The sequence below is a fragment of the Nerophis ophidion genome, linkage group LG07 (assembly GCF_033978795.1).
Source record: "Nerophis ophidion isolate RoL-2023_Sa linkage group LG07, RoL_Noph_v1.0, whole genome shotgun sequence".
NCBI lineage: Eukaryota > Metazoa > Chordata > Actinopteri > Syngnathiformes > Syngnathidae > Nerophis > Nerophis ophidion.
Window position 1 is genome coordinate 18,112,207 of NC_084617.1, and position 13,930 is coordinate 18,126,136.

The 13,930-nt window shown below is 40.8% G+C and overlaps 1 protein-coding gene across 1 annotated transcript in view; it reads right to left on the reverse strand.

Moving 5' to 3' along the window:
* hrob (homologous recombination factor with OB-fold) overlaps window positions 1-13,930 on the reverse strand; it is a 14,954-nt gene continuing 1,024 nt past the window's right edge. Inside the window, exons 3-10 of the mRNA XM_061905486.1 lie at window positions 9,311-10,207; window positions 9,162-9,245; window positions 3,822-3,956; window positions 3,636-3,744; window positions 2,354-2,439; window positions 2,173-2,286; window positions 1,973-2,111; window positions 1-192 (exon numbers count right to left, since the gene is read on the reverse strand). Coding sequence (XP_061761470.1) covers window positions 140-192; window positions 1,973-2,111; window positions 2,173-2,286; window positions 2,354-2,439; window positions 3,636-3,744; window positions 3,822-3,956; window positions 9,162-9,245; window positions 9,311-10,207 — 1,617 coding nt within the window. The 3' untranslated portion in view covers window positions 1-139. The remainder of the gene's footprint in view (window positions 193-1,972; window positions 2,112-2,172; window positions 2,287-2,353; window positions 2,440-3,635; window positions 3,745-3,821; window positions 3,957-9,161; window positions 9,246-9,310; window positions 10,208-13,930) is intronic.

Genomic DNA, 13,930 nt, shown 5'->3' on the forward strand with positions numbered 1-13,930 from the left:
TAATGAGATTATGTTTTTTATGCTGTCATCAATGCAGTTTTTCAACAAAAAGGGCACGCATCTCTGGAGTTTTCAACATGATACCAAACAGAAAGCAGGAGGAAGCATTGAGTTGAATAAAGTGTGTGGTGAGTGCACGTCACAGACTGTAGGTGTCCTCAGGGATGGCACCCAGGAGTTCGTCCAGGTCATCTGGACAAGATGACAACATTTTTAAGAGATGAAACATTCAAACGAGGGCTGGGCGATACATCGATTTATACGATATATCGCGGGTTTATCTCTGTGCGATATAGAAAATGACTATATCGTAATATTCGAGTATACGTTCTCACGCAGTTGCTATTAGCTGCGGGCATTACACTTCAGGCTCTTCCCACTCTTTCCTGTCTCTTTTCACAGACAAGCAGGCGCACATTCTTACATACGTCACACACTGTCACGTCATACGTCACATACGTGTCCGCCCTCGCAGAGCAGAGAGGTAGCGCCATGGCTAATGTTAGCTGTTAACGTAGCCGTACGAGAGAAAGAAGGTGCGGATCTGGTAACAAATGAAGGAAGACTTAATTTCCAATAAAAACAGCAGGGTTCCATCGTCTGGCGGTGGTTCGGCTTCAAGTGGGAATATGTCGAACAATACAACCGTAATTTGTCAAGTGTGCGGCAAAAGCGTTGCTATAAAAAGTAGCGTTACTGCTAAAATGTAGCATCATTTGAAAAGTCACTCACTAGAGAATGAAGAGAATTTCATAAACGTAGTAACATACCACATAGTGAAGGACTAATACTGTTTGATTTCTTATTATGCAGCTCATTTTTATTTGACACTTAAAAGGTCTCTAACAATCTTGCACTTTATGTTTTGGAAATGACTTGAATGTTTGTGCCATTGCTTAAGAACTTTAATAAATACACTTTTGGTCAATTGACTTAGTTGTGATTTCCCTCTCTGCATGAAAGTTTAAAAGTAGCATATATCTGCGTTCAATAGACTCCGGCTTATTAGTGATTCCTAAAGCCCAAAAAAAGTCTCCGGGCTATAGAGCGTTTTCCGTTCGGGCTCCAGTACTCTGGAATGCCCTCCCGGTAACAGTTCGAGATGCTACCTCAGTAGAAGCATTTAAGTCTCACCTTAAAACTCATTTGTATACTCTAGCCTTCAAATAGACCTCCTTTTTAGACCAGTTGATCTGCCGCTTCTTTTCTTTTTCTCCTCTGTCCCCCCCCCTCCCTTGTGGAGGGGGTCCGGTCCGATGACCATGGATGAAGTACTGGCTGTCCAGAGTCGAGACCCAGGATGGACCGCTCGTCGGGACCCAGGATGGCCCGCTCGCCTGTGTATCGGTTGGGGACATCTCTACGCTGCTGATCCGCCTCCGCTCGGGATGGTTTCCTGTGGACAGGACTCTCGCTGCTGTCTTGGATCCGCTTTAAACTGAACTCTCGCGGCTGTGTTGGAGCCACTATGGATTGAACTTTCACAGTATCATGTTAGACCCGCTCGACATCCATTGCTTTCGGTCCCCTAGAGGGGGAGGGGTTGCCCACATTTGAGGTCCTCTCCAAGGTTTCTCATAGTCATCATTGTCACTGGCGTCCCACTGGGTGTGAATTCTCCCTGCCCACTGGGTGTGAGTTTTTCTTGCCCTTTTGTGGGTTCTTCCGAGGATGTTGTAGTCGTAATGGTTTGTACAGTCCTTTGAGACATTTGTGATTTAGGGCTATATAAATAAACATTGATTGACGTTGATTGATATATGATTGCAGTATGAAGAAGAAGGTTTGAATGTAGACACATAGAATCATCATACTGCTGTGATTATATGCATCAAGTGTTCATTCAAGGCCAAGGCAAAATATCGTAGTATATAATCGTACATCGCGATATGGCCTAAAAATATCACAATATTAAAAAAAGGCAATATCGCCCAGCCCTAATCCAAACATGGATGTTTTGGAAGATGCTTGCCTGCGTCCCAGCCTGGATCGTGCTGGACTCTTTGTGTTTGAGGTTGTCCTCCGCCTCCCTCATCCTCGTCCTCGTCAAACACCAGCTGCATGCCAGACATGTGCTGCTTGGGGACACCGGGGGACAACGTTGTCGGCTCCTGGACGGAAGAAGACCTGTCACATTTCAACCTTATTACCATAAGGATGCGTGCGACCCACCAGCACCAACGGGGGGAGCGGGGTGGCGGCCCCGTCTGGAGAGTAAATCCTTAGCAGGTTGTTGGGCGTCACGTTGAGGTAATGGTTACGATGCGAGGGCGAGAACACGCTCACCTGTGACAAAAGGTTCACTTGTTGTTGCCACGGGAACAGTACCTTGAAAGGTAATCAGAAGTCTCACTCGTTTCAGCAGCAGCACGGCACCGACCTTCAGCTCTCCCAAACGGTCCTCTAGGAGGCGCCGGTGCACTGTACCCTGCATCTCGCCTTTCGCCAACACACAATAGAAATTTAAAGGCCTACTGAAACCCACTACTACCGACCACGCAGTCTGATAGTTTATATATCAATGATGAAATATTAACATTGCAACACATGCCAATACGGCCGGTTTAGTTTACTAATTTGCAATTTTAAATTTCCCGTGAGGTATCCTGTTGAAGATGTCGCGGAATGATGACACGTATGATGACGCGTGACGTCTCGGGTTGTAGCGGACATTTTTTTCCAGCCCGATCCAAGCTATAAGTATTCTGCTTTAATCACATAATTACACAGTATTCTGGACATCTGTGTTGCTGAATATTTTGCAATTTGTTCAAATAATAATGGAGAAGTCAGAGTAGAAGTTGGAGGTGGGAAGCGGTGCACTGCAGCTGCCTTTGGTATCACAAACACAGTCGGTGTTTCCTTGTTTAAAATTCCCGAAGGTGAAACTTAACTAAGGAACAGAGCGGTCAAGCAAACATGGATCCCGACCACATTTCAACCAGCAGGTTTGGGTGAGAAAATTGTGGTAATATGTCGGCTCTTACTGGAGTCCTGATGCAGCTGCGTGGCTTCTCTCAGAGACACTGGCGGTCACCACACCCGTGGCCACACCCCTCCAACTATCAGGTACTATTTAACTCACTAAAACACTAGTAACACAATAGGCAGCTAATGGATTTTCCAGAATTATCCTAGTAAATGTGTCTAATAACACCTGAATCGCTCTCACTGCCATCGCCTTTTTTATATATTTTTTTTTTCCCTAGTCATTCACTCATTATCCTCATCCACGAATCTTAAATCCTCGCTCAAATTAATGGGGAATTTGTTGCTTTCTCGGTCCAAATCGCTCTAGCTGCTGGTGGTTATGATTGTAAACAATGTGAGGATGTGAGGAGCCCTACAACCAGTAACGTCATACGCACATCGTCTGCTACTTCCGGTAAAGGCAAGGCTTTTTTATTAGCAACCAAAAGTTGCGAACTTTATCGTGGATGTTCTCTACTAAATCCTTTCAGCAAAAATATGGCAATATCGCAAAATGATCAAGTATGACACATAGAATGGATCTGCTATCCCCGTTTGAATAAGAAAATCTCACTTCAGTAGGCCTTTAAACATGAGCATGCTAACTTTTTAGCCAATGTTGTTACTGTACACCATCTCATACAGCGTGGGAGGGTGATGCGCACCTGTCGGATCTCTGAACACCGCCTTGGCGTCGGTGTGCGTGTGGTTGATGCTCTTCAGCAGCACCGCCATGTTCGGAACCTTGTTCTTGGCCAGCTGTTTCAGCGCGGCCTGCGAGGGGCGATGCCACAAATCAAATAGCCGCAAAGAAAGACACTTGCCTCATTAGGAAAGTGCGGCGGCGGGACCTTGCGGAGCACCATGACCACACTGTAGGAGCTCAGGAAGCACGACGGATTCCGCTCGTCCAAGCCCGTCTCGGCCTTCATCGCCGCCCAGGCACCGCCACTGAACTCCTCCTCCTCCGTTTGCGAGCTGTCAACCTTTTACATTGGGTTACATTAGTCAAAAATGTAGCATAAGTTATATATGCTAACATTAACAGGGTAACTTGTTTTAGCCAATTTTGACACTAACTTGTGTCAAGTCCCAAATTATGTCTGAGTTGTATACCTGGAAAAACAACATAGCTAAAAAAGCTAGCATGCTAGCAGTTAACATGTGTCAAGTACCAAATTATGACTGCAGTATATACCTGAAAAATTACTGTAGCTAAAAAAGGTAGCACGCTAACAGTTAACCTGTGTCAAATAGCAAAATATGACTAAGGTGTATGCCTGACAAAAAATACCGTAGCTAAAAAAGCTAGCATGCTAACAGTTAACGTGCAACAATTACCAAAATATGATTTAGGTGTATGCCTAAAAAAGTACCGTAGCTAAAAAAAATTAGCATGCTAACAGTTATTATCTGTGTCAAATACCAAAATATGACTGAGGTGTATGCCTGAAAACGTATCATAGCTAAAATAAGATAGCATGCTAACAGTTAACATTTATCACTTACCAAAATATGATATAGGTGTATGCCTAAAAAATACCGTAGCTAAAAAAGCTAGCATGCTACCAATTAACATGTGTCAAGTACCAAAATATGACTGAGGTGAATGCCTGACCCAAAACACCATAGTTTAAAAAAAAAAGCTAGCAGGCTACCAGTTAACCTATGTCAAATAGCAAAATATGACTAAGGTGTATGTCTGACAAAAGATACCGTAGCTAAATGAGCTAGCATGCAAACAGCTAACATGTATCAATTACCAAAATATGATTTCAGTGTATGCCTAAAAGTACCTTAGCTAAAAAATTAGCTAAAAAATTAGCATGCTAACAGTTAATCTGTGTCAAATACCAAAATATGACTGAGGTGTATGCCTAAAAAAATACCGTAGCTAAAAAAGCTAGCATGCTAACAGTTAATCTGCGTCAAGTATCAAAATATGACTGAGGTGAATGCCTGACCCAAAACACTTTATCTAAAAAAAAAGCTAGCATGCTAGCAGTTAACAGGTGTCAAGTACCAAAATATGACTGAGGTGTATGCCTGAAAAAAATTCCGTAGCTAAAAAAGCTAGCATACTAACAGTTAATCTGCGTCAAGTATCAAAATATGACTGAGGTGAATGCCTGACCCAAAACACTGTATCTAAAAAAAAAGCTAGCATGCTAGCAGTTAACATGTGTCAAGTACCAAAATATGACTGAGGTGTATGCCTGAAAAAAATTCCGTAGCTAAAAAAGCTAGCATGGTAACAGTTAACATGTATCAATTACTAAAATATGATATAGGTGTATGCCTAAAAAAATACCGTAGCTAAAAAAGATAGCATGCTAACAGTTAATCTGTGTTGAGTAGCAAAATATGACTGAGTTGTATGCCTAAAAAAATACCGTAGGTAAAAAAGCTAGCATGCTAACAGTTAATTTGTGTCAAGTAGCAAAATATGGCTGAGGTGTATGCCTAAAAAAATACCGTAGCTATCATGCTAACAGTTAATCTGTCAAGTATCAAAACATGACTGAGGTGAATGCCTGACCCAAAACACTGTAGCTAAAAAAAAGCTAGCATGCTACCACTTAACATGTGTCAAGTACCAAAATATGACTGAGGTGTATGCCTGAAAAAAAAAATATCGTAGCTAAAAAAGCTTGCATGCTAACAGTTAATCTGTCAAATATCAAAATATGACTGAGGTGTATTCAATTTTATTGATATTTTCTTTACTTATTTGTGATTTTAATTATTTTTTATTATTTTTGTATTACTTTATTTTATAAATATTGTTTTTATGTGCAGCACTCAGGAAACAGTTTGTTAATGGTGCTGTATAAAGAAAGTGGATTTAGATTTACGTGACACATGCTAAGAGTTAGCATGTGCCGCGTGTCACAGGCTTTTTTTAATTGTATTTATTGTGGCCTAAAATGCCTGAATTTGCGGAAATAAATTGCAATGTTAATTTAATTTTTTTTCATTACATTGAATCAACTTGTGATTTGGTGTATTTTTGTCAATGTTAAAAGTGTTCCTTGTAACTTTAACCTAAAAAAGCAGATTATTTACTTTCTTTATTTAAAGTTAGTTAAAGTACCAATGATTGTCACACACACACTAGGTGTGGTGAAATGTGTCCTCTGCATTTGACCCATCCCCTTGATCACCCCCTGGGAAGTGAGGTGAGCAGTGGGCAGCAGCGGTGCAGCGCCCGGGAATCATTTATGGTGATTTAACCCCTAATTCCCACCCTTGATGCTGAGTGCCAAGCAGGGAGGCAATGGGTCTAATCTTTTTATAGTCTTTGGTATGACTCGGCCGGGGTTTGAACTCCCAACCTACCGATTTCAGGGCGGACACTCTAACCACTAGGCCACTGAGTAGGTATTTAGAATGCATTACAAAAAAAAAAATCATCCGTCATCATGTCTTTCATGATTGTGAATGATAGGCAAAATTCCAAAAGAAGTGCAGTTTCTTTAAATAACTTACTGCAAATTAATATTGCTACCAAATATCAAGTATCAGCCTCCTTGACTGCTAATAATCGGCATCAATATTGGCTATGAAAAAAACCTACAGCTGTCGCTCTCTAGTAACAAAGTACCTTCACATCCATAGTAAAAGCATCCATTACAAACAAACACATACTTTGTGTGTCCACAGAAGCATCAGTGTCACATCTAGAGCCACAATAGACATGACATTGTCTGATAGGTCCTCTGGATGGTTGACAAATAACAACCCCCATGACGAACAGCCAGTGAAGGGCCAGTGTGCCGACATGACAAAATAGCACCTGTCAGTCGCGCTGACGACGTGAGATTTGACCAGGACCTAAACTATCACATCTGCCAGCGTTTTAGTGAGGAGAACCTGAACGTTACTATACAATGACAGCTTTATGCAGCAGCGCAAATCAAGTGTGACGTTAGGCTATCTGTAGCTTGCTTTAATTGCATACATGGAGTTACAGAAGTAAAGAGTCTCTAAACACAAGCTCAGTCTTCAACAACACCAGAAATAGATGCTGGATTTGTTGCCAGTTGTTTTAAAAAAAAGTGACTTGGATTGAAGAAATCTGTAGGATGATAAATTCTCAAACTACATTTCATAACAAGCAGCAACATTTGAAAAATAGCGCTAAAAATATATTAATACGGTAATTAATAACTTAGTTGTTTTAAATGTATGTATATATAAATTGTTTGCCTTTTTAAAGAAAATGTACCGTATTTTTCGGATTATAAATCGCTCCAGAGCATACGTCGCACCGGCCGAAAATGCATAATAAAGAAGGAAAAAAACATGTATACTTCGCACAGGAGTATAAGTCGCATTTTTGGGGGAAATTAATGTGATAAAATCCAACAGCAAGAATAGACATTTGAAAGGCAATTTAAAATAAATAAAGAATAGTGAACAACAGGCTGAATAAGTGTGCGTTATGACGCATAAATAACCAACTGAGAAGGTGCCTGGTATGTTAACGTAACATATTATGGTAAGAGTCATTCAAATCACTATAACATATAGAACATGCTATATGTTTACCAAACAATCTGTCACTCCTAATCGCTAAATCCCATGAAATCTTCTTCCTCGATGTCGCTTCTAAACAACTCTGGCAACTCCAAAGGTATGCGGCGCTTCCTCTTGTCGTTTTTTCTGCTGCATATTTCACTACGTCCAGCTTGTAATCTGCAGTACATGATTTCCTTTTCAGTCCAATTTTTGTTCAGCCCTTCTCAGTTTTTACAAGTTACCGCTAATGATGAAATGATCAATTTTAATAGCTACAGCAGTAGCATATAGCAATTAGCATCCCATGACCCACAATGCACTTCTGCCATGACCATCCCCTGCCAAATTTTTATTGGTTGACGTGTGTGTGACGATTGCTGACATTTTCTTTGTCTCTTCCACGAATGAGGTAAATCATTTTTTGATATTTTACGGTAATGTGTTAATAATTTCACACATAAGTCGCTCCGGAGTATATGTCGCACCCCCGGCCAAACTAGGAAAAAAACTGCGACTTATAGTCCGAAAAATATATGCATTGTAGCAAAAAATTTGATATTTCATATTGACCACGCCTCTACCGTTAGCGGTATCTTGGCAACCTAGGGGAAACACTTAAAAAGTAAAAATATTTACAGTGAAACCTTCAGAAACTTAATTGGTTCTTGAACATGGTTTGTAAATGGAAAAGTTTGTTTACTGAAGAAAATTTCCCCATAAGAAACAATCTTAATATGAGTGATACGTTCCAGCCTTGAGAAAAGTCCATATTTTAGTGAAGGTTTGTACACTTTGAACACAATATAAAGTGCTATACAGTACTGTATATCAGACATAAAGTGATTAATCAACTTTCTCTTTAATAACAAGCAAAAACAACAACAAGCTTGACTGTCCTGTATGTGCTGCTCTGCCAACACACGTACACACAGAGGTCTCTTTGGTGCCCTCACAAACAATCAGAAAGCTCAAAAATCCTACACAAACAATCAGAAAGCACAGAAATCCTTAACTTCAACAACCCCATTGCTACAATAATCAACTTTTTAAAATAGTAAAATCCACTTACAGAGGGAGAAGGGAGGGCTCGCGTGTGTGTGCTCTTGGAAAATTTGCAGCTGAACGAGAGGTTTTTCTCCACCGCTATGGAATAAGTCCGCTTTAAAATATTCTTCCACTAAAGTCAGTTCTCATCACAATTAAAAAGCTTGCTGTAGAACTGAGCCTGCTTCCTCAACCTCTTCAATAAAAGCACGCACAAAATGAATGAATGAAGCATTCGTACAAAGATTTTGTTCACATACAGAGGCATATATGGCTCAATTGAAAAGTTTGTAAACAGAAAAGTTTGCAAATAGGAGGGGTTTGTAAATCGAGGTTCCACTATATGTATGCATTTCACATGGTTTTCTGCATTTTTAACTACAATTATTCTTTATAAAATGTGATTTGGATTCATATTTTGGGGTGTCTGAAACAAATTGGATTTACTTTATTTTTTAGGGGAAAAATTGCTTTTGTTGTCATAACATTTTAAAGTACTGTAACTACTAAAATATTTTGAGATAGTAAAAGTTTCAGAAACTAATAGTTTAAAAGTCACATTTGTGGTATCAATGAGTACATGAGTTAGTAGTATGTGACAGATTATCATGAGGATTATTACATACGTGGTCTGGAAGGCGGGCCTTCACGCCGTGAGCGGGAGTCTGAGGAACGGACACAACAACCTCATCCAGACTTTGACCGTGTGGCTAAAAAAAGAGGAATCAAACATCAACAGTTGTTTGGTGCGAGTGGAAAAACAAGGAAGGACCACCTGCTCTGGGAGAAGTCCCGCGGGGCCCGGAAAGCGTCGCGTTCTGGGCTGGTGAGGCTCGGAGCGAGGCCTCTTCCTGAACACCTTGCTGGAGGCGGACACCAGCTGGACCAGGCGATTGGTGAGTACCGGCGTGCTGAGGGGGTGTGGGCTGGAGGCAGGGGACGGCGAAGAAACCGTTTCAAAGAGGCTGCGGGCCGGGGAGGGTCCCGGGGTGGCTGCGTGATGAGGCCTGTTGAGGGTCCTGGGACGAGGGCTGGGGGCAGGCGAGGACACAGTGAGACCCGGGAAAACAGCAGGACTCTGTGGCTGGGCCGGGCGGGAGAAAGTTCCTGGGGAGTTCCACGCTGCCTGATGAGGCTTGTTGAGGGTCCTGGAAGGATGGATGGGGGAAGGCGAGGACACAGTGAGACCCGGGAAAACAGCAGGGCTCTGTGGAAGGACAGGCCGGGGGTGCAGAGGGGCTACACTTGGACTAGATGTCAAGATTGGCATTCTTTGGGTCCCGCCAATGGTTAGAGGCCGCAGCGTTTGGACTATGGGGACTGGCGCCAAGGACCCCGCTTGACGATCACACTCCTCCAAGTCCGCCAAGTCAACATCCCAATCATCAAAGTCATCCTGGACCACAGGGGGCTTCTGCTGCGCCCCCCAGCCCGGTGCCGAGTGGGGCTTAGGTGCATGTGAATTGGGTGGGTGAGCCTCGACGATGGAGGAGAGCGTCCTCAAACTCGGAGCGACAGTTTCTGAGAAGGCGCTTGATGCCGAGCAAGGACGGAGCGACACTGGACTCTCTCTGCTTGGCTGGAGAAGGTTTGTACCATACTCTCTGAGGCCCTCAGAGGGGGCACACGGGGTGGTTGGGGGTCGGACAGCCCACTCTGACGCCAGCAGATCCTGTTATACAAAGACAAAACACGACGCAGTAAAGCAAAGGACACCAAAGTGTGAGGCACCGCCCACGTTTGGGGGATTTAGTTTACTTTGAACGCTAAGACACAAGCATGCCATAAAAACAGTTTAAATATTTCGGATACACACTGTATATACTGTATATGTAAATGAATACTGTTAGACCCGCTCGACATCCATTGCTTTCGTCCTCTCCAAGGTTCTCATAGTCATCATTGTCACCGACGTCCCACTGGGTGTGAGTTTTCCTTGCCCTTATGTGGGCCTACCGAAGATGTCGTAGTGGTTTGTGTTGTGGTTTGTGCAGCCCTTTGAGACACTAGGGATTTAGGCCTATATAAGTAAACATTGATTGATTGATTGATGAATATAAACATAGTCAAAACTTTGAACAATCAATGTTTCAATACATTTTACACAACTTACAGGTCTCTTACTAGGAACTTAATGGATCAATGAGTGAGTTAATAGTTCTATATCATGTTCAGGGTATACCTTACAGGTATTTATGGCAGCCGGCCATGGATAAAAGTGGACCGCAAAGGAATGATTTAGTGTTACCCTTTTTCATTAACACATTATAATTGGACTGTGCGGTCCCGGTTGTACACCGCCCTTCGCCCGAGTGCAGCTAGGATAGAATCCAGCCCACCTGAGAGCCTGAAAGGAACAAGTGGTAGGAAATGGGTTGATGGATGTGTGAATATAGCTTGTCATTACAACTCTGTACAATAGATGACGTTAAAACCCTGCGTTAAAAACTTGCACCTTACGCAACCTTCTACACTAAGCCGGCTAAGGTTATCCAGGGTAATTCCCACCTAACCTTGTCCTAGTCCACACACACACTTACCAGTGAGGTGCCACTATTTTCTAAATTGTATTTATTTTCTAGCAAGCTGGTCTCGCTTTGCTCGACATTTTCAATTCCAAGAGACAAAACTCAAATAGAATTTGAAAATCCAAGAAAATATTTTAAAGACTTAGTCTTCACTTGTTTAAATAAATTCATTTATTTTTTTAATTTGCTTTTTATAACTTTCAGAAAGACAATTTTAAATAAAAAATACAACCTTATAAATGATTTTAGGATTTTTAAACACACACATACCTTTATACCTTTTAAATTCCTTCTTCTTTCCTGACAATTTAAATCAATGTTCAAGTAATTTTTTTCTTTTTTTATTGTAAAGAATAAATATATTTAAATTTAATTCTTCATTTTAGCTTCTGTTTTGTCGACGAAGAATATTTGTGCAATATTTGTTCAAACTTATGACTAAAATTCAAAAAAATTATTTGGGCAAATCTAAAAAATCTGCACAATCAAATTTAAATCTTATTTCAAAGTCTTTTGAATTTCTTTTAAAATTTTTGTTCTGGAAAATCTAGAAGAAATAATGATTTGTCTTTGTTAGAAATATAGCTTGGTCCAATTTTTTATATATTCTAACAAATTGCAGATTGGATTTTAACCTATTTAAAACATGTCATCAAAATTCTAAAATTAATCTTAATCAGGAAAAATTACTAATGAGGTTCCATAAATTATTTTTTTAAATTTTTCAAAAAGATTCGAATTAGCTTGTTTTTCTCTTCATATTTTTTGGTTGAAGTTTGAATTTTAAAGAGTGGAAATTGAATATAAACTGTTTCAAAATTTAATTTTCATTTTGTTTTCTCCTCTTTTAAACCAATTACGTGTTTTTTTCATCATTTATTCTCAACAAAAAACCTTCTGTAAAAGGAAAAAAAACGTACGACGGAATGACAGACAGAAATACCCATTTTTTTAAATATATATATAGATTTATTAAAGGTAAAGTGAGCAAATTGGCTATTTCTGGCAATTTATTTAAGTGTGTGTCAAACTGGTAGCCCTTCGCATTAATCAGTACCCAAGAAGTAGCTCTTGGTTTCAAAAAGGTTGGTGACCCCGGATCTAAAGATTAAAAAACAGAATTCTGTAGCTAGTCATACATGAGTTTGAGTTGAGTTAGAGTTTGAGTTTATTTCGAACATGCAAGCATACAACATGATACATCACAATTTCCAGTTTCTCTTTTCAACATGTTCGAAAAGGAGGAGGAAGAAGCAGAGCTTATTTAATCCTACCCCTTTTCTTTACATAACAGTTGCTAAAACTTTTGTTCACTTCCTGTTCTCAATGTATTCACAATGTATACTCCATAAGTAATTAGTAATCACCATACAAATAAATAAATAAATAAATAATTGCTTAAGTAAGTTTTATTCCATACGATGAGATAAATCAGATTATTTTGAGAATGAATGGGTGAGTAAAATCAGAATGTTTATCATGGTTTTTAATTTTTGTACTTTGTAAACACTTCCAGTTTGAAGAGTTTCTTGAAGTGGATCATATCAGTACATTGTTTGATTGCTTTACATGAGATTTCTTAAGCGCAAACATTACGACTAAAGTGGTGAAGCAGTATTTTTATTTGCATTTCAATTGTATTGACAGTGTAGCTAAAAAAATATACCTTATTAATTTTAATAGAATTTGAACAAGCGGGAGATAATGGATGGATGGCGGCGACTTGTCTAGGGTGTACCCTGCCTTCCGCCCGAATGCAGCTGAGATAGGTTCCAGCACCCGCGGCAACCCCAAAAGGGACAAGCGGTAAAAAATGGATGGATGGATGGATGGGGGTCTCAAACTCACTCTACCTGGGGGCCACTGGATGCAGAGTCTGGGTGAGGCTGGGCCGCAAGAAAAGATTTCCTAAAAATTGCTTTGCATACTCCTCAGCATGTCTAGTTGTATAATGATGTTTCACATAGTATCCCTCGTGCATCGCAACTTTCTCTGTGCAAATAAGACACGTCGGGGTGCCTCTGTGCTCAACAAAAAAATATTGCATCTCCCACTTTTCCTGTAATTGTCTTTGCTCATCACTAACCCTTCTCTTCACTGCAGGCTTTGAAAAACACGTTTGGGGTTGTAAAATATATTTGTATTTAGCCGACGCACGGAGAATAATGTTATTTCCGCAGTGTGTCGTTAAACTTTTCCTCCCTACAGCAACACGGTGGTCGGCAGATAATAGTGAAGTACCAGGATAGCGAGAGCAAAAAAAGGGACGGTGTCATTTAGAAATATATGTAGTGTATATGTAATGCATGGGTGTCAAACTCTGGCTCGCGGGCCAAATTTGGCCAGCCATGTAATTTCATTTGGCCCTTGAGGCAATAATAAATTAACATTAGAGCTGGCCCTCCGATATTATACAGTGGCGGTGCCGCTGTATCACCGCATTCAACGCTAATTCTCATACTTGCCAACCCTCACGATTTTTCCAGGAGAATCCCGAATTTCAGTGCCCACCCCGAAAATCTCCTGGGGCAACCATTCTCCCGAATTTCCACCCGGACAACCATATTAAAAGGTACTGCTTTTAGCATCTTCTACAACCTGTCATCAAGTCGGCTTTTCCTCAATACAAACAGCGTGCCGGCCCAGTCACGTTATATATCCGGCTTCTACACACACACACAGGTGAATGCAAGGCATACTTGATCAACAGCTATACAGGTCACACTGAGGGTGGCCGTATAAACAACTTTAACAGTTACACCACACTGTGAACCCACACCAAACAAGAATGACAAACACATTTGGGGGGAACATCCGCAACGTAACACAACATAAACAGAACAGAACAAATACCCAGAACCCCTTGC